General features: G+C 51.4%; 1 protein-coding gene across 1 annotated transcript in view; it reads right to left on the bottom strand.

Moving 5' to 3' along the window:
- The window catches only part of LOC140392278 (calsyntenin-3-like), a 288,200-nt gene that overhangs the window by 44,089 nt on the left and 221,256 nt on the right, over nt 1-22,855 (bottom strand). The window contains 4 exon segments of the mRNA XM_072477595.1: nt 1,656-1,818; nt 3,070-3,182; nt 11,274-11,525; nt 11,924-12,109. Coding sequence (XP_072333696.1) covers nt 1,656-1,818; nt 3,070-3,182; nt 11,274-11,525; nt 11,924-12,109 — 714 coding nt within the window.

Below are 22,855 nucleotides of genomic sequence, written 5' to 3'. Positions count from 1 at the left end.
TTTGTTGGAAAAACTTTGAATAAACATATTTTTTTAAATAAAGAAATTTTTGTATCCTCAGTGGCTACAGGTGTTGTCCCGGAGGACTGGAGAATAGCCAATGTTGTTCCTTTGTTTAAGAAGGGTAGCAAGGATAATGCAGGAAACTAAAGGCCGTTGAGCTTTATGTCAGTGGTCGGGAAATTGTTGGAGAGGATTCTTCGATACAGGATTTACTCCCATTTGGAAGCAAGTGGATGTATTAGTGAGAGGCAGCATGGTTTTGTGAAGGGGAGGTCGTGTCTCACTAACTTGATCGTGTTTTTTTGGGAAGTGACGAAGATGATTGATGAGGGGAGAGTGATGGATGTCATCTACATGGACTGCAGTAAGGCCTTTGACAAGGTCCCTTATGGCAGACTGATACAGAAGGTGGAGTCACACGGGATCAGGGGTGAGCTGGCAAGATGGATACAGAACTGGCTAGGTCAGAGAAGGCAGAGAGTAGCAATGGAAGGGTGCTTTTCTGAATGGATGGCTGGATGGCTGTGACGAGTAATGTTCCACCGGGATCAGTGCTGATAGCTTTGCTGTTTGTAGTATATATAAATGATTTGGAGGAAAATGTAACTGGTCTGATTAGTAAGTTTGAGGATGACACAAAGGTTGGTGGAATTGCGGATAGCGATGAGGACTGTCAGAGGATACAGCAGGATACAGATTGATTAGAGACTTGGCTGGAGAGACGGCAGATGGAGTTTAACTTGGACAAATGTGAGGTAATGCATTTTGAAAGGTCTAATACAGATGGGAAATATACAAGTAAGTAGTAGAACCTTAAGAGTATTGACAGGAAGTGGGATCTGGGTGTCCACAGGTCACTGAAAGGGGCAACACAGGTGGAGAAGGTAGTCAAGAAGACTTACGGCATGCTTGCCCTCATCGGCCGGGGCATTGAGTATAAGAATTGGCAAGTCATGTTGCAGCTGTATAGAACCTTAGTTAGGCCACACTTGGAGTATAGTGTTCAATTCTGGTCGCCACACTACCAGAAGGATGTGGAGGCTTTGGGGAGGGTACAGAAAAGGTTGACCAGGATGTTGCCTGGTCTGGAGGGCTATGAGGAGAGGTTGAATAAACTTGGTTTGTTCTCACTGGAATCACAGAGATTGAGGGGCGACCTGATAGAGGTCTACAAAATTATGAGGCATGGACAGAGTGGATAGTCAGAAGCTTTTTCCCCAGGGTAGAGAGGTCAATTACTAGGGGGCATAGGTTTACGGTGCGAGGGGCTAAGTTTAGAGGAGATGTGTGAGGGAAATTCTTTACACAGAGGGCAGTGGGTGCCTGGAACTCGCTGCCGGAGGAGGTGGTGGAAGCAGGGACGATAGTGACATTTCAGGGGCGTCTTGGCAAATACATGAATAGGTTGTGAATAGAGGGATACGGACCCCGGAAGTGTGGAAGGTTTTAGGTTAGTCGGGCAGCATGGTCGGCGCAGGCTTGGAGGGTTGAAGGGACTGTTCTTGTGCTGTACTTTTCTTTGTTCTTTGGGTCTCCTCCTGTTCCTGTTTAACAGGCTTGAGAGGGGCTGAATGGGCCTCCTGGTCCTGCATAACAGGTTCATGCGGGGCTGAATGGGAATCCTTTTCTTCCCAACAAGCTCGAATGGTTACCTTGCCAACAGGCCGCGACGATCAGTCGAGCCACAGGCTTCGGTGGGCGGAGTAGGCCGCTGTCGTGGATCAAGGCGGGGTCGTAGGTCACTCCATCGACGTATAGGGTGACGGTCGGGAATTGGAGATTCAGTGCGTAATGGTGCCATTCATCATCACAGACCTGTGGATTTGGGCCGCAGGTAGAGAGAGAGAGAGAGGATGGAAACAAAATACAGAGGGAGCCACTGATGAGGAATTGTGCACCCTGTCAATAAAGCAGTTCATGTCTGCATTCAGCAAGACCTGGACAACATAATAATAATAATAATCGCTTATTGTCACAAGTAGGCTTCAATGAAGTTACTGTGAAAAGCCCTAGTTGCCACATTCCAACGCCTGTTCACGGAGGCTGGTACGGGAATTGAACCCGCGCTGCTGGCCTTGTTCTACATTACAGGCCAGCTGTTTAGCCCACTGTGCTAAACCAGTCTCTGATGCGCATCACACAGTGCCAGACAATGACCTTCTCCGACAAGAGGGAATCTAACCATCTCCTCCTTCAGATTCAATGGCATTACCATCAAAGCCTGTCCACCATCTCCAAGTACACAAATTCTATGATTCCATGAAGTCAGGAGTGTGATGGGAAACTCTCCCACTTGCCTGGACGAGTGCAGCTCCCAACAACACACGAGAAGCTCGACACCATCCAGAACAAAGCAGACCCGCTCGATCAACACGCTAACCACAAACATTCACTCCCTCCACCACTGACGCACAGTGGCAGCCGTGTGCACCGTCTACAAGATCCACTGCATCGACTCGCCAAGGCTCCTTTGACAGCATCTTCCAAACCCACGAAGGACAAGGGCAGCAGACACGTGGGTAACACCCACTGCCTGAAAATTCACCTCCGAGCCCCCCCACGCACCATCCCGACTGGGAAATATATCGGCCAATCCTTCAGTGTCGCTGGGTCAGAATCCTGGAGCTCCCTCCCTAACAACGGCGTCGGTGTAGCTACACCACACAGGGACTGCAACGGGTTCAGGATAGCGGTTCACCCACCAACCTTCCGAGGGGCAACAAGGGATGGGGAATAAACGCGAACCAGTGACGCCCACATCCCGTTACAAAATGGCGGTTTCTACATAGGAATCTCCTTCACTTGAAGGAGCAGAAATGTCCTCCAAGCTCCACCCTCAACCCCCCTCTCGCCCTGGTGTCAAGGCTGAGGTGACACCAGCCTACCATCAACCAGGGTGCCATATTTGACGTCAATGAGCTTCCCACCTCAATGGCATGCCAGCACCTAGACTGTCAACATCCCACCTCCACAATATCACCCGGCCCAATGCGCGTGGCCCCCTGTCTTTCCCACGCTTAACACCCCACACCCCAAGGAGACATGGGGACGAAAGCCATCTCTCACCTGTTCCAACTTCCACAGGAATTTGACAGGACGAGCGTTCTCCACCTGTGGCCAATAGAGGAAAGCCAGGCGGCAGCCGTGGATGGTCAAGGCATAGTGAGCGAAACCCGTCTCTGAGGGAGAGAAAGAACGAGAGGGAGCGAGAGAAATAGAGGGAGAGAGGGGCAGTGGGAGGGAGAGGGAGAGAGACAGAGCGCCAGAATCAGGGAGAAAGCGGGGGAATCGGAGAGTGGGGGAAATCGGAGAGAGAGGAAGAGGGAATCAATGAGAGAGCGAGGGATTCAGAGCGAGAGAATCAGAGGGAGAGAGAGAATCAATCAGAGAGCGAGGACTCAGAGCGAGAGAATCAGAGGGAGAGAGAGAATCAATCAGAGAGCGAGGGACTCAGAGCTAGAGAATCAGAGGGAGAGAGAGAATCAATCAGAGAGCGAGGGACTCAGAGCGGGAGAATCAGAGGGAGAGAGAGAATCAATCAGAGAGCGAGGGACTCAGAGCGAGAGAATCAGAGGGAGAGAGAGAATCAATCAGAGAGCGAGGGACTCAGAGCGAGAGAATCAGAGGGAGAGAGAGAATCAATCAGAGAGCGAGGGACTCAGAGCTAGAGAATCAGAGGGAGAGAGAGAATCAATCAGAGAGCGAGGGACTCAGAGCGGGAGAATCAGAGGGAGAGAGAGAATCAATCAGAGAGCGAGGGACTCAGAGCGAGAGAATCAGAGGGAGAGAGAGAATCAATCAGAGAGCGAGGGACTCAGAGCGGGAGAATCAGAGGGAGAGAGAGAATCAATCAGAGAGCGAGGGACTCAGAGGGAGAGAATCAGAGGGAGAGAGAGAATCAATCAGAGAGCGAGGGACTCAGAGCGAGAGAATCAGAGGGAGAGAGAGAATCAATCAGAGAGCGAAGGACTCAGAGGGAGAGAATCAGAGGGAGAGAGAGAATCAATCAGAGAGCGAGGGACTCAGAGCGAGAGAATCAGAGGGAGAGAGAGAATCAATCAGAGAGCGAGGGACTCAGAGCGAGAGAATCAGAGGGAGAGAGAGAATCAATCAGAGAGCGAGGGACTCAGAGGGAGAGAATCAGAGGGAGAGAGAGAATCAATCAGAGAGCGAGGGACTCAGAGCGGGAGAATCAGAGGGAGAGAGAGAATCAATCAGAGAGCGAGGGACTCAGAGCGGGAGAATCAGAGGGAGAGAGAGAATCAATCAGAGAGCAAGGGACTCAGAGGGAGAGAATCAGAGGGAGAGAGAGAATCAATCAGAGAGCGAGGGACTCAGAGCGAGAGAATCAGAGGGAGAGAGAGAATCAATCAGAGAGCGAGGGACACAGAGCGGGAGAATCAGAGGGAGAGAGAGAATCAATCAGAGAGCGAGGGACTCAGAGCGGGAGAATCAGAGGGAGAGAGAGAATCAATCAGAGAGCAAGGGACTCAGAGGGAGAGAATCAGAGGGAGAGAGAGAATCAATCAGAGAGCGAGGGACTAAGAGCGAGAGAATCAGAGGGAGAGAGAGAATCAATCAGAGAGCGAGAGACTCAGAGTGAGAGAATCAGAGGGAGAGGGAGAATCAATCAGAGAGCGAGGGACTCATAGCGAGAGAATCAGAGGGAGAGAGAGAATCAATCAGAGAGCGAGGGACTCAGAGCGAGAGAATCAGAGGGAGAGAGAGAATCAATCAGAGAGCGAGGGACTCAGAGCGGGAGAATCAGAGGGAGAGAGAGAATCAATCAGAGAGCGAGGGACTCAGAGCGGGAGAATCAGAGGGAGAGAGAGATTCAATCAGAGAGCGAGGGACTCAGAGCGAGAGAATCAGAGGGAGAGAGAGAATCAATCAGAGAGCGAGGGACGCAGAGCGGGAGAATCAGAGGGAGAGAGAGAATCAATCAGAGAGCGAGGGACTCAGAGCGAGAGAATCAGAGGGAGAGAGAGAATCAATCAGAGAGCGAGGGACTCAAAGCGAGAGAATCAGAGGGAGAGAGAGAATCAATCAGAGAGCGAGGGACTCAGAGCGAGAGAATCAGAGGGAGAGAGAGAAGCAATCAGAGAGCGAGGGACTCAGAGCGAGAGAATCAGAGGGAGAGAGAGAATCAATCAGAGAGCGAGGGACTCAGAGCGAGAGAATCAGAGGGAGAGAGAGAATCAATCAGAGAGCGAGGGACTCAGAGGGAGAGAATCAGAGGGAGAGAGAGAATCAATCAGAGAGCGAGGGACTCAGAGGGAGAGAATCAGAGGGAGAGAGAGAATCAATCAGAGAGCGAGGGACTCAGAGCGGGAGAATCAGAGGGAGAGAGAGAATCAATCAGAGAGGGAGGGACTCAGAGCGGGAGAATCAGAGGGAGAGAGAGAATCAATCAGAGAGCGAGGGACTCAGAGCGAGAGAATCAGAGGGAGAGAGAGAATCAATCAGAGAGCGAGGGACTCAGAGCGAGAGAATCAGAGAGAGAGAGAGAATCAATCAGAGAGCGAGGGACTCAGAGCGAGAGAATCAGAGGGAGAGAGAGAATCAATCAGAGAGCGAGGGACTCAGAGAGAGAGAATCAGAGGGAGAGAGAGAATCAATCAGAGAGCGAGGGACTCAGAGGGAGAGAATCAGAGGGAGAGAGAGAATCAATCAGAGAGCGAGGGACTCAGAGAGAGAGAATCAGAGGGAGAGAGAGAATCAATCAGAGAGCGAGGGACTCAGAGGGAGAGAATCAGAGGGAGAGAGAGAATCAATCAGAGAGCGAGGGACTCAGAGGGAGAGAATCAGAGGGAGAGAGTGAATCAATCAGAGAGCGAGGGACTCAGAGCGAGAGAATCAGAGGGAGAGAGAGAATCAATCAGAGAGCGAGGGACTCAGAGCGAGAGAATCAGAGGGAGAGAGAGAATCAATCAGAGAGCGAGGGACTCAGAGCGAGAGAATCAGAGGGAGAGAGAGAATCAATCAGAGAGCGAGGGACACAGAGCGAGAGAATCAGAGGGAGAGAGAGAATCAATCAGAGAGCGAGGGACACAGAGCGAGAGAATCAGAGGGAGAGAGAGAATCAATCAGAGAGCGAGGGACTCAGAGCGAGAGAATCAGAGGGAGAGAGAGAATCAATCAGAGAGTGAGGGACTCAGAGCGAGAGAATCAGAGGGAGAGAGAGAATCAATCAGAGAGTGAGGGACTCAGAGCGAGAGAATCAGAGGGAGAGAGAGAATCAATCAGAGTGCGAGGGACTCAGAGCGAGAGAATCAGAGGGAGAGAGAGAATCAATCAGAGTGCGAGGGACTCAGAGCGAGAGAATCAGAGGGAGAGAGAGAATCAATCAGAGAGTGAGGGACTCAGAGCGAGAGAATCAGAGGGAGAGAGAGAATCAATCAGAGAGTGAGGGACTCAGAGCGAGAGAATCAGAGGGAGAGAGAGAATCAATCAGAGAGTGAGGGACTCAGAGCGAGAGAATCAGAGGGAGAGAGAGAATCAATCAGAGTGCGAGGGACTCAGAGCGGGAGAATCAGAGGGAGAGAGAGAATCAATCAGAGAGTGAGGGACTCAGAGCGAGAGAATCAGAGGGAGAGAGAGAATCAATCAGAGAGCGAGGGACTCAGAGCGAGAGAATCAGAGGGAGAGCGAGGATCAATCAGAGAGCGAGGGACTCAGAGCGAGAGAATCAGAGGGAGAGAGAGAATCAATCAGAGAGCGAGGGACTCAGAGCGAGAGAATCAGAGGGAGAGAGAGAATCAATCAGAGAGCGAGGGACTCAGAGCGGGAGAATCAGAGGGAGAGAGAGAATCAATCAGAGAGCGAGGGACTCAGAGCGAGAGAATCAGAGGGAGAGAGAGAATAAATCAGAGAGCGAGGGACTCAGAGCGGGAGAATCAGAGGGAGAGAGAGAATCAATCAGAGAGCGAGGGACTCAGAGCGGGAGAATCAGAGGGAGAGAGAGGATCAATCAGAGAGCGAGGGACTCAGAGCAAGAGAATCAGAGGGAGAGAAAGGATCAATCAGAGAGCGAGGGACTCAGAGCGAGAGAATCAGAGGGAGAGAGAGAATCAATCAGAGAGCGAGGGACTCAGAGCGAGAGAATCAGAGGGAGAGAGAGGACCAATCATAGAGCGAGGGACTCAGAGCGAGAGAATCAGAGGGAGAGAGAGAATCAATCAGAGAGCGAGGGACTCAGAGAGAGAGAATCAGAGGGAGAGAGAGAATCAATCAGAGAGCGAGGGACTCAGAGCGAGAGAATCAGAGGGAGAGAGAGAATCAATCAGAGAGCGAGGGACTCAGAGGGAGAGAATCAGAGGGAGAGAGAGAATCAATCAGAGAGCGAAGGACTCAGAGCAAGAGAATCAGAGGGAGAGAGAGAATCAATCAGAGAGCGAGGGACTCAGAGCGAGAGAATCAGAGGGAGAGAGAGAATCAATCAGAGAGCGAGGGACTCAGAGGGAGAGAATCAGAGGGAGAGAGAGAATCAATCAGAGAGCGAGGGACTCAGAGCGAGGGAATCAATCAGAGAGCGAGAATCAATCAGAGAGCGAGGGACTCAGAGCGAGAGAATCAGAGGGAGAGAGAGAATCAATCAGAGAGCGAGGGACTCAGAGCGAGGGAATCAATCAGAGAGCGAGAATCAATCAGAGAGCGAGGGACTCAGAGCGAGAGAATCAGAGGGAGAGAGAGAATCAATCAGAGAGCGAGGGACTCAGAGCGAGAGAATCAGAGGGAGAGAGAGAATCAATCAGAGAGCGAGGGACTCAGAGCGAGAGTATCAGAGGGAGAGAGAGAATCAATCAGAGAGCGAGGGACTCAGAGCGGGAGAATCAGAGGGAGAGAGAGAATCAATCAGAGAGCGAGGGACTCAGAGGGAGAGAATCAGAGGGAGAGAGAGAATCAATCAGAGAGCGAGGGACTCAGAGCGAGAGAATCAGAGGGAGAGAGAGAATCAATCAGAGAGCGAGGGACTCAGAGCGGGAGAATCAGAGGGAGAGAGAGAATCAATCAGAGAGCGAGGGACTCAGAGCGAGAGAATCAGAGGGAGAGAGAGAATCAATCAGAGAGCGAGGGACTCAGAGCGAGAGAATCAGAGGGAGAGAGAGAATCAATCAGAGAGCGAGGGACTCAGAGCGAGAGAATCAGAGGGAGAGAGAGAATCAATCAGAGAGCGAGGGACTCAGAGCGAGAGAATCAGAGGGAGAGAGAGAATCAATCAGAGAGCGAGGGACTCAGAGCGAGAGAATCAGAGGGAGAGAGAGAATCAATCAGAGAGCGAGGGACTCAGAGCGAGAGAATCAGAGGGAGAGAGAGAATCAATCAGAGAGCGAGGGACTCAGAGCGAGAGAATCAGAGGGAGAGAGAGAATCAATCAGAGAGCGAGGGACTCAGAGCGAGAGAATCAGAGGGAGAGAGAGAATCAATCAGAGAGCGAGGGACTCAGAGCGAGAGAATCAGAGGGAGAGAGAGAATCAATCAGAGAGTGAGGGACTCAGAGCGAGAGAATCAGAGGGAGAGAGAGAATCAATCAGAGAGCGAGGGACTCAGAGCGAGAGAATCAGAGGGAGAGAGAGAATCAATCAGAGAGCGAGGGACTCAGAGCGAGAGAATCAGAGGGAGAGAGAGAATCAATCAGAGAGCGAGGGACTCAGAGCGAGGGAATCAGAGGGAGAGAGAGAATCAATCAGAGAGCGAGGGACTCAGAGCGAGAGAATCAGAGGGAGAGAGAGAGAATCAATCAGAGAGCGAGGGACTCAAAGCGAGAGAATCAGAGGGAGAGAGAGAATCAATCAGAGAGCGAGGGACTCAGAGCGAGAGAATCAGAGGGAGAGAGAGAATCAATCAGAGAGCGAGGGACTCAGAGCGAGAGAATCAGAGGGAGAGAGAGAATCAATCAGAGAGCGAGGGACTCAGAGCGAGAGAATCAGAGGGAGAGAGAGAATCAATCAGAGAGCGAGGGTCTCAGAGCGAGAGAATCAGAGGGAGAGAGAGAATCAATCAGAGAGCGAGGGAATCAGAGCGAGAGAATCAGAGGGAGAGAGAGAATCAATCAGAGAGCGAGGGACTCAAAGCGAGAGAAGCAGAGGGAGAGAGAGAATCAATCAGAGAGCGAGGGACTCAGAGCGAGAGAATCAGAGGGAGAGAGAGAATCAATCAGAGAGCGAGGGACTCAAAGCGAGAGAATCAGAGGGAGAGAGAGAATCAATCAGAGAGCGAGGGACTCAGAGCGAGAGAATCAGAGGGAGAGAGAGAATCAATCAGAGAGCGAGGGACTCAGAGCGAGAGAATCAGAGGGAGAGAGAGAATCAATCAGAGAGCGAGGGACTCAGAGCGGGAGAATCAGAGGGAGAGAGAGAATCAATCAGAGAGCGAGGGACTCAGAGCGAGAGAATCAGAGGGAGAGAGAGAATCAATCAGAGAGCGAGGGACTCAGAGCGAGAGAATCAGAGGGAGAGAGAGAATCAATCAGAGAGCGAGGGACTCAGAGCGAGAGAATCAGAGGGAGAGAGAGAATCAATCAGAGAGCGAGGGACTCAGAGCGAGAGAATCAGAGGGAGAGAGAGAATCAATCAGAGAGCGAGGGACTCAGAGCGAGAGAATCAGAGGGAGAGAGAGAATCAATCAGAGAGCGAGGGACTCAGAGGGAGAGAATCAGAGGGAGAGAGAGAATCAATCAGAGAGCGAGGGACTCAGAGGGAGAGAATCAGAGGGAGAGAGTGAATCAATCAGAGAGCGAGGGACTCAGAGCGAGAGAATCAGAGGGAGAGAGAGAATCAATCAGAGAGCGAGGGACTCAGAGCGGGAGAATCAGAGGGAGAGAGAGAATCAATCAGAGAGCGAGGGACTCAGAGGGAGAGAATCAGAGGGAGAGAGAGAATCAATCAGAGAGCGAGGGACTCAGAGGGAGAGAATCAGAGGGAGAGAGTGAATCAATCAGAGAGCGAGGGACTCAGAGCGAGAGAATCAGAGGGAGAGAGAGAATCAATCAGAGAGCGAGGGACTCAGAGCGGGAGAATCAGAGGGAGAGAGAGAATCAATCAGAGAGCGAGGGACTCAGAGCGAGAGAATCAGAGGGAGAGAGAGAATCAATCAGAGAGCGAGGGACTCAGAGCGAGAGAATCAGAGGGAGAGAGAGAATCAATCAGAGAGCGAGGGACTCAGAGCGAGAGAATCAGAGGGAGAGAGAGAATCAATCAGAGAGCGAGGGACTCAGAGGGAGAGAATCAGAGGGAGAGAGAGAATCAATCAGAGAGCGAGGGACTCAGAGGGAGAGAATCAGAGGGAGAGAGTGAATCAATCAGAGAGCGAGGGACTCAGAGCGAGAGAATCAGAGGGAGAGAGAGAATCAATCAGAGAGCGAGGGACTCAGAGCGAGAGAATCAGAGGGAGAGAGAGAATCAATCAGAGAGCGAGGGACTCAGAGCGAGAGAATCAGAGGGAGAGAGAGAATCAATCAGAGAGCGAGGGACTCAGAGCGAGAGAATCAGAGGGAGAGAGAGAATCAATCAGAGAGCGAGGGACTCAGAGCGAGAGAATCAGAGGGAGAGAGAGAATCAATCAGAGAGCGAGGGACTCAGAGCGAGAGAATCAGAGGGAGAGAGAGAATCAATCAGAGAGCAAGGGACTCAGAGAGAGAGAATCAGAGGGAGAGAGAGAATCAATCAGAGAGCGAGGGACTCAGAGGGAGAGAGAGAATCAATCAGAGAGCGAGGGACTCAGAGCGAGAGAATCAGAGGGAGAGAGAGAATCAATCAGAGAGCGAGGGACTCAGAGCGAGAGAATCAGAGGGAGAGAGAGAATCAATCAGAGAGCGAGGGACTCAGAGCGAGAGAATCAGAGGGAGAGAGAGAATCAATCAGAGAGCGAGGGACTCAGAGAGAGAGAATCAGAGGGAGAGAGAGAATCAATCAGAGAGGGAGGGACTCAGAGCGAGAGAATCAGAGGGAGAGAGAGAATCAATCAGAGAGCGAGGGACTCAGAGCGAGAGAATCAGAGGGAGAGAGAGAATCAATCAGAGAGCGAGGGACTCAGAGCGAGAGAATCAGAGGGAGAGAGAGAATCAATCAGAGAGCGAGGGACTCAGAGCGAGAGAATCAGAGGGAGAGAGAGAATCAATCAGAGAGCGAGGGACTCAGAGGGAGAGAATCGGAGGGAGAGAGAGAATCAATCAGAGAGCGATGGACTCAGAGGGAGAGAATCGGAGAGGGGGAGAACGAGACTCGGAGAAAGTGTAAGAGTCGGAGCCCCGCCCTCCCCGCCCGGCTCACCTGTTGCCAGGGTGTTGCAGATCACGGCCTCCGTCTCCTTGTATTTGACGGTGCCATGCTTCAGCCAATAGGAGAGGGTGAATAGGTCGGCCAGCGAGGGTCCCAGCAGCTGCTCAGGGACACGAGCTGCCCGGGAGCCATTGAACCAATAAATTTGGCTGGAATCCTGGCTGTAATACGTGGAGAGGCCTTGGGTCCAGTTCAAGAGGGCGCTGGGAGCTGGCAGGAGGTCCACCTCACCCGGGATGGCACCTAGAGAAAGAGAGAAAGACACAGACACAGAGAGAGAGGCAGACAGACAGACCAAGAGGCAGAATGAGAGAGAGGCATAATGAGAGACAGACAGAGAGGCAGAATGAGAGACAGAGAGAAAGAGACAGATAAAGAGGCAGAATGAGACACGGACAGAAAGGCAGAAAGAGAGATTAACGGAGAGGCAGGATGAGACAAAGAAAAAGAGAGACAGGCAGAGAGGCAGAATGAGAGACAGACAGACAGATGGACAGCGACACAAACAGGGGAAGCGAAAGAGAGATAGAGATACAGAGAGGGGGAGGGACAGAGAGAGATAAAGCAAGGTTTAAGTTAATACACACTGAGTCAGTACTGTGCGGGTCCGGTGAATCCTCATGCGAGGCAAACATACTCACCACAGATTTTCCGGAGAGTTCTCTCGGAGTAGTTATCCCGGTCACAGCCCTTGGCTACGTGATTTGTTTGCAACTCGACAATAGCCTCAATATTCCAGACGGCTTCATCACAGGTCTCCAATCGGATGTGAGGAAACAGAGGCTTAGACCTGGATCCAGGAATGTACTCAATTCGTTTATTCCACCCTGAGAGTGGAAAGGGCTGGGTTAGAAACAGAGTAAGTACGCTCTACACTGTCCCTATCAAACACTCCCAGGACAGGTACAGCACGGGGTTAGATACAGAGTAAAGCTCCCTCTACACTGTCCCCATCAAACTCTCCCAGGACAGGTACAGCACGGGGTTAGATACAGAGTAAAGCTCCCTCTACACTGTCCCCATCAAACTCTCCCAGGACAGATAAAGCACGGGGTTAGAAACAGAGGAAAGCTCCCTCTACACTGTCCCCATCAAACTCTCCCAGGGCAGATAAAGCACGGGGTTAGATACAGAGTAAAGCTCCCTCTACACTGTCCCTATCAAACACTCCCAGGACAGGAACAGCACGGGGTTAGATACAGAGTAAAGCTCCCTCTACACTGTCCCCATCAAACACTCCCAGGACAGGTACAGCATGGGGTTAGATACAGAGTAAAGCTCCCTCTACACTGTATCCATCAAACACTCCCAGGACAGGTACAGTACGGGGTTAGATACAGAGTAAAGCTCCCTCTACACTGTCCCCATCAAACACTCCCAAGACAGGTACAGCACGGGGTTGGATAGAGAGTAAAGCTCCCCTACACTGTCCCCCTCAAACACTCCCAGGACAGGTAAAGCACTGGGATAGATACAGAGTAAAGCTCCGTGTACTCTGTCCCCATCAAACTCTCCCAGGACAGGTACAGGACGGGGTTACATACAGAGTAAAGCTCCCCCTACACTGTCCCCCTCAAACACTCCCAGGACAAGTACAGCACTGGGTTAGATACAGAGTAAAGCTCCGTGTACACTGTCCCCATCAAACTGTCCCAGGACAGATACAGCACGGGGTTAGATACAGAGTAAAGCTCCGTGTACACTGTCCCCATCAAACTGTCCCAGGACAGGTACAGCATGGGTTTAGATACAGAGTAAAGCTCCCTCTACACTGTCCCAATCAAACACTCCCAGGACAGGTACAGCATGGGGTTAGATACAGAGTAAAGCTCCCTCTACACTGTGTCCATCAAACACTCCCAGGACAGGTACAGTACGGGGTTAGATACAGAGTAAAGCTCCATCTATACTGTCCCCATAAACCACTCCCAGGATAGGTACAGCACGGGGTTAGATACTGAGAAAAGCTCCCTCTACACTGTCGCCATCAAACACTCCCAGGGCAGGTACAGCACGGGGTTAGATACAGAGTAAAGCTCCCTCTACACTGTATCCATCAAACACTCCCAGGACAGGTACAGTACGGGGTTAGATACAGAGTAAAGCTCCCTCTACACTGTCCCCATCAAACACTCCCAGGATAGGTACAGCACGGGGTTAGATACAGAGTAAAGCTCCCTGTACGCTGTGCCCATCAAACACTCCCAGGACAGGTACAGGACGGGGTTAGATACAGAGTAAAGATCCCTCTACACTGTCCCCATCAAACACTCCCAGGACAGGGACAGCACTGGGTTAGATACAGTGTAAAGCTCCGTGCACACTGTCCCCATCAAACACTCGCAGGACAGGTACAGCACGGGGTTAGATACAAAGTAAAGATCCCTGTACACTGTCCCCATCAAACTCTCCCAGGACAGATACAGCACGTTGTTAGATACAGAGTAAAGCTCCCTCTACACTGTCCCCATCAAACATTCCCAGGAGAGGTACAGGACGGGGTTAGATAGAGAGAAAAGCTCCCCCGACATTGTCCCCTCAAACACTCCCAGGACAGGTACAGCACTGGGATAGATACAGAGTAAAGCTCCGTGTACACTGTCCGCATCAAACACTCCCAGGACAGGTACTGGACGGGGTTAGATAGAGAGTAAAGCTCCCCCGACATTGTCCCCTCAATCACTCCCAGGACAGGTACAGCACGGGGTTAGATACAGAGTAAAGCTCCCCCTGCACTGTGTCCATCAAACACTCCCAGGACAGGTACAGCATGGGGTTAGATACAGAGGAAAGCTCCCTCAATACTGTCCCCATCTCACACTCCCAGGACAGGTACAGCACGGGTTTAGATACAGGGTAAAGCTCCCTCTACACTGTTCCCATCAAACACTCGCAGGCCAGGTACAGCACGGGGTTCGATACAGAGTAAAGCTCCCTCTACACTGTCCCCATCAAACACTCGCAGGACAGGTACAGCACGGGGTTAGATACAAAGTAAAGCTCCCTGTACACTGTCCCCATCAAACACTCCCAGGACAGGTACAGCACGGGGTTAGATACAGAGTAATGCTCCCCCTACACTGTCCCCCTCAAACACACCCAGGACAGGTACAGCACTGGGTTAGATACAGAGTAAAGCTCCCTCTACACTGTCCCCATCAAACTCTCCCAGGACAGGTACAGCACGGGGTTAGATACAGAGTAAAGCTCCCTCTACACTGTCCCGATCAAACTCTCCCAGGACAGAGACAGCACAGGGTTAGATACAGAGTAAAGCTCCCTCTACACTGTTCCCATCAAACACTCCCAGGACTGGTACAGCACGGGGTTAGATACAGAGTAAAGTTCCTTCTACACTGTCCCATCAAACACTCCCAGGACAGGTACAGCACGGGGTTCGATACAGAGTAAAGCTCCCTGTACAATGTCCCCACCAAACACTCCAAGGACAGGTACAGCACAGGGTTAGATACAGAGTAAGGCTCCCTGTACACTGTCCCCATCAAACACTCCCAGGACAGGTACAGCACTGGGTTAGATACAGAGTAAAGCTCCCTCTCCACTGTTCCCATCAAACACTCCCAGGACAGGTATAGCACGGGGTTAGATACAGAGTAAAGCTCCCTCTACACTGTCCCCATCAAACACTCTCAGGACAGGTACAGCACAGGGTGAGATACAGGGTAAAGCTCCCTGTCCCCTGTCCCCATCAAACACTCTCAGGACATGTACAGGACAGGGTGAGATACAGAGTATAGCTCCCTCTACACTGTCCCCATCAAACACTCCCAGGAGAGGTACAGCACGGGGTTAGATACAAAGTAAAGCTCCCTGTACACTGTGTCCATCAAACACTCCCAGGACAGGTACAGCACTGGGTTAGATACAGAGTAAAGCTCCCTCTACACTGTCCCCATCAAACTCTCCCAGGACAGGTACAGCATGGGGTTAGATACAGAGTAAAGCTCCCTCTACACTGTGTCCACCAAATACTCCCAGGATAGGTACAGCACGGGGTTAGATACTGTGAAAAGCTCCCTCTACACTGTCCCCATCAAACACTCCCAGGGCAGGTACAGCACGGGGTTAGATACAGAGTAAAGCTCCCCCTACACTTTCCCCCTCAAACACTCCCAGGACAGGTACAGGACGGGGTTAGATACAGAGTAAAGTCCCTCTACACTGTCCCCCTCAAACACTCCCAGGCCAGGTACAGCACTGGGTTAGATACAGAGTAAAGCTCCCTCTACACTGTCCCCATCAAACACTCCCAGGACAGGTACAGCACGGGGTTAGATACAGAGTAAAGCACCCTCTACACTGTCCCCATCAAACACTCCCAGGACAGGTACAGCACGGGGTTAGATACAGAGTAATGCTCCCCCTACACTGTCCCCCTCAAACACACCCAGGACAGGTACAGCACTGGGTTAGATACAGAGTAAAGCTCCCTCTACACTGTCCCCATCAAACTCTCCCAGGACAGGTACAGCACGGGGTTAGATACAGAGTAAAGCTCCCTCTACACTGTCCCGATCAAACTCTCCCAGGACAGAGACAGCACAGGGTTAGATACAGAGTAAAGCTCCCTCTACACTGTTCCCATCAAACACTCCCAGGACTGGTACAGCACGGGGTTAGATACAGAGTAAAGTTCCTTCTACACTGTCCCATCAAACACTCCCAGGACAGGTACAGCACGGGGTTCGATACAGAGTAAAGCTCCCTGTACAATGTCCCCACCAAACACTCCAAGGACAGGTACAGCACAGGGTTAGATACAGAGTAAGGCTCCCTGTACACTGTCCCCATCAAACACTCCCAGGACAGGTACAGCACTTGGTTAGATACAGAGTAAAGCTCCCTCTCCACTGTTCCCATCAAACACTCCCAGGACAGGTATAGCACGGGGTTAGATACAGAGTAAAGCTCCCTCTACACTGTCCCCATCAAACACTCTCAGGACAGGTACAGCACAGGGTGAGATACAGGGTAAAGCTCCCTGTCCCCTGTCCCCATCAAACACTCTCAGGACATGTACAGGACAGGGTGAGATACAGAGTATAGCTCCCTCTACACTGTCCCCATCAAACACTCCCAGGACAGGTACAGCATGGGGTTAGATACAGAGTAAAGCTCCCTCTACACTGTCCCCATCAAACTCTCCCAGGACAGGTACAGCATGGGGTTAGATACAGAGTAAAGCTCCCTCTACACTGTGTCCACCAAATACTCCCAGGATAGGTACAGCACGGGGTTAGATACTGTGAAAAGCTCCCTCTGCACTGTCCCCATCAAACACTCCCAGGGCAGGTACAGCACGGGGTTAGATACAGAGTAAAGATCCCTCTATACTGTCCCCCTCAAACACTCCCAGGACAGGTACAGGACGGGGTTAGATACAGAGTAAAGTCCCTCTACACTGTCCCCCTCAAACACTCCCAGGACAGGTACATCACGGGGTTAGATACAGAGTAAAGCTCCGTGTACTCTGTCCCCCTCAAACACTCCCAGGACAGGTACAGCACTGGGTTAGATACAGAGTAAAGCTCAGTGCACACTGTCCCCATCAAACACTCCCAGGACAGGTACAGCATGGGGTTAGATACAAATTAAAGATCCCTGTACACTGTCCCCATCAAACTCTCCCAGGACAGGTACAGCACGTTGTTAGATACAGAGTAAAGCTCCCTCTACACTGTCCCCATGAAACATTCCCAGGACAGGTACAGGACGGGGTTAGATAGAGAGAAAAGCTCCCTCTACACTGTCCCCATCAAACACTCTCAGGACAGGTACAGCACAGGGTGAGATACAGGGTAAAGCTCCCTGTCCCCTGTCCCCATCAAACACTCTCAGGACATGTACAGGACAGGGTGAGATACAGAGTATAGCTCCCTCTACACTGTCCCCATCAAACACTCCCAGGAGAGGTACAGCACGGGGTTAGATACAAAGTAAAGCTCCCTGTACACTGTGTCCATCAAACACTCCCAGGACAGGTACAGCACTGGGTTAGATACAGAGTAAAGCTCCCTCTACACTGTCCCCATCAAACTCTCCCAGGACAGGTACAGCATGGGGTTAGATACAGAGTAAAGCTCCCTCTACACTGTGTCCACCAAATACTCCCAGGGCAGGTACAGCACGGGGTTAGATACAGAGTAAAGCTCCCCCTACACTTTCCCCCTCAAACACTCCCAGGACAGGTACAGGACGGGGTTAGATACAGAGTAAAGTCCCTCTACACTGTGTCCACCAAATACTCCCAGGATAGGTACAGCACGGGGTTAGATACTGTGAAAAGCTCCCTCTACACTGTCCCCATCAAACACTCCCAGGACAGGTACAGGACGGGGTTAGATACAGAGTAAAGCTCCCCCTACACTGTCCCCCTCAAACACTCCCAGGCCAGGTACAGGACGGGGTTAGATAGAGAGTAAAGCTCCGTGCACACTGTCCCCATCAAACACTCCCAGGACAGGTACAGCACGGGGTTAGATACAAATTAAAGATCCCTGTACACTGTCCCCATCAAACTCTCCCAGGACAGGTACAGCACGTTGTTAGATACAGAGTAAAGCTCCCTCTACACTGTCCCCATGAAACATTCCCAGGAGAGGTACAGGACGGGGTTAGATAGAGAGAAAAGCTCCCCCGACATTGTCCCCTCAAACACTCCCAGGACAGGTACAGCACTGGGATAGATACAGAGTAAAGCTCCCTCTACACTGTGTCCATCAAACACTCTCAGGGCAGGTACAGCACAGGGTGAGATACAGAGTAAAGCTCTCTGTACACTGTCCCCATCAAACACTCACAGGACAGGTACAGGACAGGGTGAGATACAGAGTAAAGCTCCCTCTACACTGTCCCCATCAAACACTCCCAGGAGAGGTACAGCACGGGGTTAGATACAGAGTAAAGCTCCCTCTACACTGTCCCCATCATACACTCCCAGGACAGGTACAGCACGGGGTTAGATACAGAGTAAAGCTCCCTCTACACTGTCCCCATCAAACACTCCCAGGACAGGTACAGCACGGGGTTAGATACAGAGTAAAGCTCCCTCTACACTGTCCCTATAAAACACTCCCAGGACAGGTACAGGACGGGGTTAGATACAGAGTAAAGCTCCCGCTACACTGTCCCCCTCAAACACTCCCAGGACAGGTACACCACTGGGTTAGATACAGAGTAAAGCTCCGTGTGCACTGTCCCCATCAAACTCTCCCAGGACAGGTACAGCACGGGGTTAGATACAGAGTAATGCTCCCCCTACACTGTCCCCCTCAAACACACCCAGGACAGGTACAGCACTGGGTTAGATACAGAGTAAAGCTCCCTCTACACTGTCCCCATCAAACTCTCCCAGGACAGGTACAGGACGGGGTTAGATACAGAGTAAAGCTCCCTCTACAATGTCCCCACCAAACACTCCAAGGACAGGTACAGCACAGGGTTAGATACAGAGAAAGGCTCCCTGTACACTGTCCCCATCAAACACTCCCAGGGCAGGTACAGCACGGGGTTAGATACAGAGTAAAGCTCCCCCTACACTTTCCCCCTCAAACACTCCCAGGACAGGTACAGGACGGGGTTAGATACAGAGTAAAGTCCCTCTACACTGTCCCCCTCAAACACTCCCAGGCCAGGTACAGCACTGGGTTAGATACAGAGTAAAGCTCCCTCTACACTGTCCCCATCAAACACTCCCAGGACAGGTACAGCACGGGGTTAGATACAGAGTAAAGCACCCTCTACACTGTCCCCATCAAACACTCCCAGGACAGGTACAGCACGGGGTTAGATACAGAGTAATGCTCCCCCTACACTGTCCCCCTCAAACACTCCCAGGCCAGGTACAGCACTGGGTTAGATACAGAGTAAAGCTCCCTCTACACTGTCCCCATCAAACACTCCCAGGACAGGTACAGCACGGGGTTAGATACAGAGTAAAGCACCCTCTACACTGTCCCCATCAAACACTCCCAGGACAGGTACAGCACGGGGTTAGATACAGAGTAATGCTCCCCCTACACTGTCCCCCTCAAACACACCCAGGACAGGTACAGCACTGGGTTAGATACAGAGTAAAGCTCCCTCTACACTGTCCCCATCAAACTCTCCCAGGACAGGTACAGCACGGGGTTAGATACAGAGTAAAGCTCCCTCTACACTGTCCCGATCAAACTCTCCCAGGACAGAGACAGCACAGGGTTAGATACAGAGTAAAGCTCCCTCTACACTGTTCCCATCAAACACTCCCAGGACTGGTACAGCACGGGGTTAGATACAGAGTAAAGTTCCTTCTACACTGTCCCATGAAACACTCCCAGGACAGGTACAGCACGGGGTTCGATACAGAGTAAAGCTCCCTGTACAATGTCCCCACCAAACACTCCAAGGACAGGTACAGCACAGGGTTAGATACAGAGTAAGGCTCCCTGTACACTGTCCCCATCAAACACTCCCAGGACAGGTACAGCACTGGGTTAGATACAGAGTAAAGCTCCCTCTCCACTGTTCCCATCAAACACTCCCAGGACAGGTATAGCACGGGGTTAGATACAGAGTAAAGCTCCCTCTACACTGTCCCCATCAAACACTCTCAGGACAGGTACAGCACAGGGTGAGATACAGGGTAAAGCTCCCTGTCCCCTGTCCCCATCAAACACTCTCAGGACATGTACAGGACAGGGTGAGATACAGAGTACAGCTCCCTCTACACTGTCCCCATCAAACACTCCCAGGAGAGGTACAGCACGGGGTTAGATACAAAGTAAAGCTCCCTGTACACTGTGTCCATCAAACACTCCCAGGACAGGTACAGCACTGGGTTAGATACAGAGTAAAGCTCCCTCTACACTGTCCCCATCAAACTCTCCCAGGACAGGTACAGCATGGGGTTAGATACAGAGTAAAGTTCCCTCTACACTGTGTCCACCAAATACTCCCAGGATAGGTACAGCACGGGGTTAGATACTGTGAAAAGCTCCCTCTACACTGTCCCCATCAAACACTCCCAGGGCAGGTACAGCACGGGGTTAGATACAGAGTAAAGCTCCCCCTACACTTTCCCCCTCAAACACTCCCAGGACAGGTACAGGACGGGGTTAGATACAGAGTAAAGTCCCTCTACACTGTCCCCCTCAAACACTCCCAGGCCAGGTACAGCACTGGGTTAGATACAGAGTAAAGCTCCCTCTACACTGTCCCCATCAAACACTCCCAGGACAGATACAGCACTGGGTTAGATACAGTGTAAAGCTCCGTGCACACTGTCCCCATCAAACACTCCCAGGACAGGTACAGCACGGGGTTAGATACAAATTAAAGATCCCTGTACACTGTCCCCATCAAACTCTCCCAGGACAGGTACAGCACGTTGTTAGATACAGAGTAAAGCTCCCTCTACACTGTCCCCATGAAACATTCCCAGGAGAGGTACAGGACGGGGTTAGATAGAGAGAAAAGCTCCCTCTACACTGTCCCCATCAAACACTCTCAGGACAGGTACAGCACAGGGTGAGATACAGGGTAAAGCTCCCTGTCCCCTGTCCCCATCAAACACTCTCAGGACATGTACAGGACAGGGTGAGATACAGAGTATAGCTCCCTCTACACTGTCCCCATCAAACACTCCCAGGAGAGGTACAGCACGGGGTTAGATACAAAGTAAAGCTCCCTGTACACTGTGTGCATCAAACACTCCCAGGACAGGTACAGCACTGGGTTAGATACAGAGTAAAGCTCCCTCTACACTGTCCCCATCAAACTCTCCCAGGACAGGTACAGCATGGGGTTAGATACAGAGTAAAGCTCCCTCTACACTGTGTCCACCAAATACTCCCAGGGCAGGTACAGCACGGGGTTAGATACAGAGTAAAGCTCCCCCTACACTTTCCCCCTCAAACACTCCCAGGACAGGTACAGGACGGGGTTAGATACAGAGTAAAGTCCCTCTGCACTGTCCCCCTCAAACACTCCCAGGCCAGGTACAGCACTGGGTTAGATACAGAGTAAAGCTCCCTCTACACTGTCCCCCTCAAACATTCCCAGGACAGGTAGAGCACGGGGTTAGATACAGAGTGAAGCTCCCTCTACACTGTCCCCATCAAACACTCCCAGGACAGGTACAGCACGGGGTTAGATACAAATTAAAGATCCCTGTACACTGTCCCCATCAAACTCTCCCAGGACAGGTACAGCACGTTGTTAGATACAGAGTAAAGCTCCCTCTACACTGTCCCCATGAAACATTCCCAGGAGAGGTACAGGACGGGGTTAGATAGAGAGAAAAGCTCCCCCGACATTGTCCCCTCAAACACTCCCAGGACAGGTACAGCACTGGGATAGATACAGAGTAAAGCTCCCTCTACACTGTGTCCATCAAACACTCTCAGGGCAGGTACAGCACAGGGTGAGATACAGAGTAAAGCTCCCTGTACACTGTCCCCATCAAACACTCACAGGACAGGTACAGGACAGGGTGAGATACAGAGTAAAGCTCCCTCTACACTGTCCCCATCAAACACTCCCAGGAGAGGTACAGCACGGGGTTAGATACAGAGTAAAGCTCCCTCTACACTGTCCCCATCATACACTCCCAGGACAGGTACAGCACGGGGTTAGATACAGAGTAAAGCTCCCTCTACACTGTCCCCATCAAACACTCCCAGGACAGGTACAGCACGGGGTTAGATACAGAGTAAAGCTCCCTCTACACTGTCCCTATAAAACACTCCCAGGACAGGTACAGGACGGGGTTAGATACAGAGTAAAGCTCCCGCTACACTGTCCCCCTCAAGCACTCCCAGGACAGGTACACCACTGGGTTAGATACAGAGTAAAGCTCCGTGTGCACTGTCCCCATCAAACTCTCCCAGGACAGGTACAGCACGGGGTTAGATACAGAGTAAAGCTCCCCCTACACTGTCCCCCTCAAACACTCCCAGGACAGGTACAGCACTGGGTAACATACAGAGTAAAGCTCCCTGTCCACTGTCCCCTTCAAACTCTCCTAGGACAGATACAGCACGGGGTTAGATACAGAGTAAAGCTCCCTCTACACTGTTCCCATCAAACATTCTCAGGACACGGAAGAGGAAGAAGGAGGCCTATGTGAAGATGAAGTGTGAAGTTTCGGTTGGGGCGATGGATAGTTACAAGGTAGCGAGGAAGGATCTAAAGAGAGAGCTAAGACGAGCAAGGAGGGGACACGAGAAGTATTTGGCAGGAAGGATCAAGGAAAACCCAAAGGCTTTCTATAAGTATGTCAGGAATAAGCGAATGACTAGGGAAAGAGTAGGACCAGTCAAGGACAGGGATGGGAAATTGTGTGTGGAGTCTGAAGAGATAGTCGAGAAACTAAATGAATATTTTTCGTCAGTATTCACTCAGGAAAAAGATAATGTTGTGGAGGAGAATGCTGAGCCCCAGGCTAATAGAATAGATGGCATTGAGGTACGTAGGGAAGAGGTGTTGGCAATTCGAGACAGGCTGAAAATAGATAAGTCCCCGGGACCTGATGGGATTTATCCTAGGATTCTCTGGGAGGCCAGGGAAGAGAT

This window comes from Scyliorhinus torazame, chromosome 16 (assembly GCF_047496885.1).
Source record: "Scyliorhinus torazame isolate Kashiwa2021f chromosome 16, sScyTor2.1, whole genome shotgun sequence".
NCBI lineage: Eukaryota > Metazoa > Chordata > Chondrichthyes > Carcharhiniformes > Scyliorhinidae > Scyliorhinus > Scyliorhinus torazame.
Note: the sequence above shows the minus strand (reverse complement) of the source record. Positions and strands in the feature narration are given on the sequence as shown.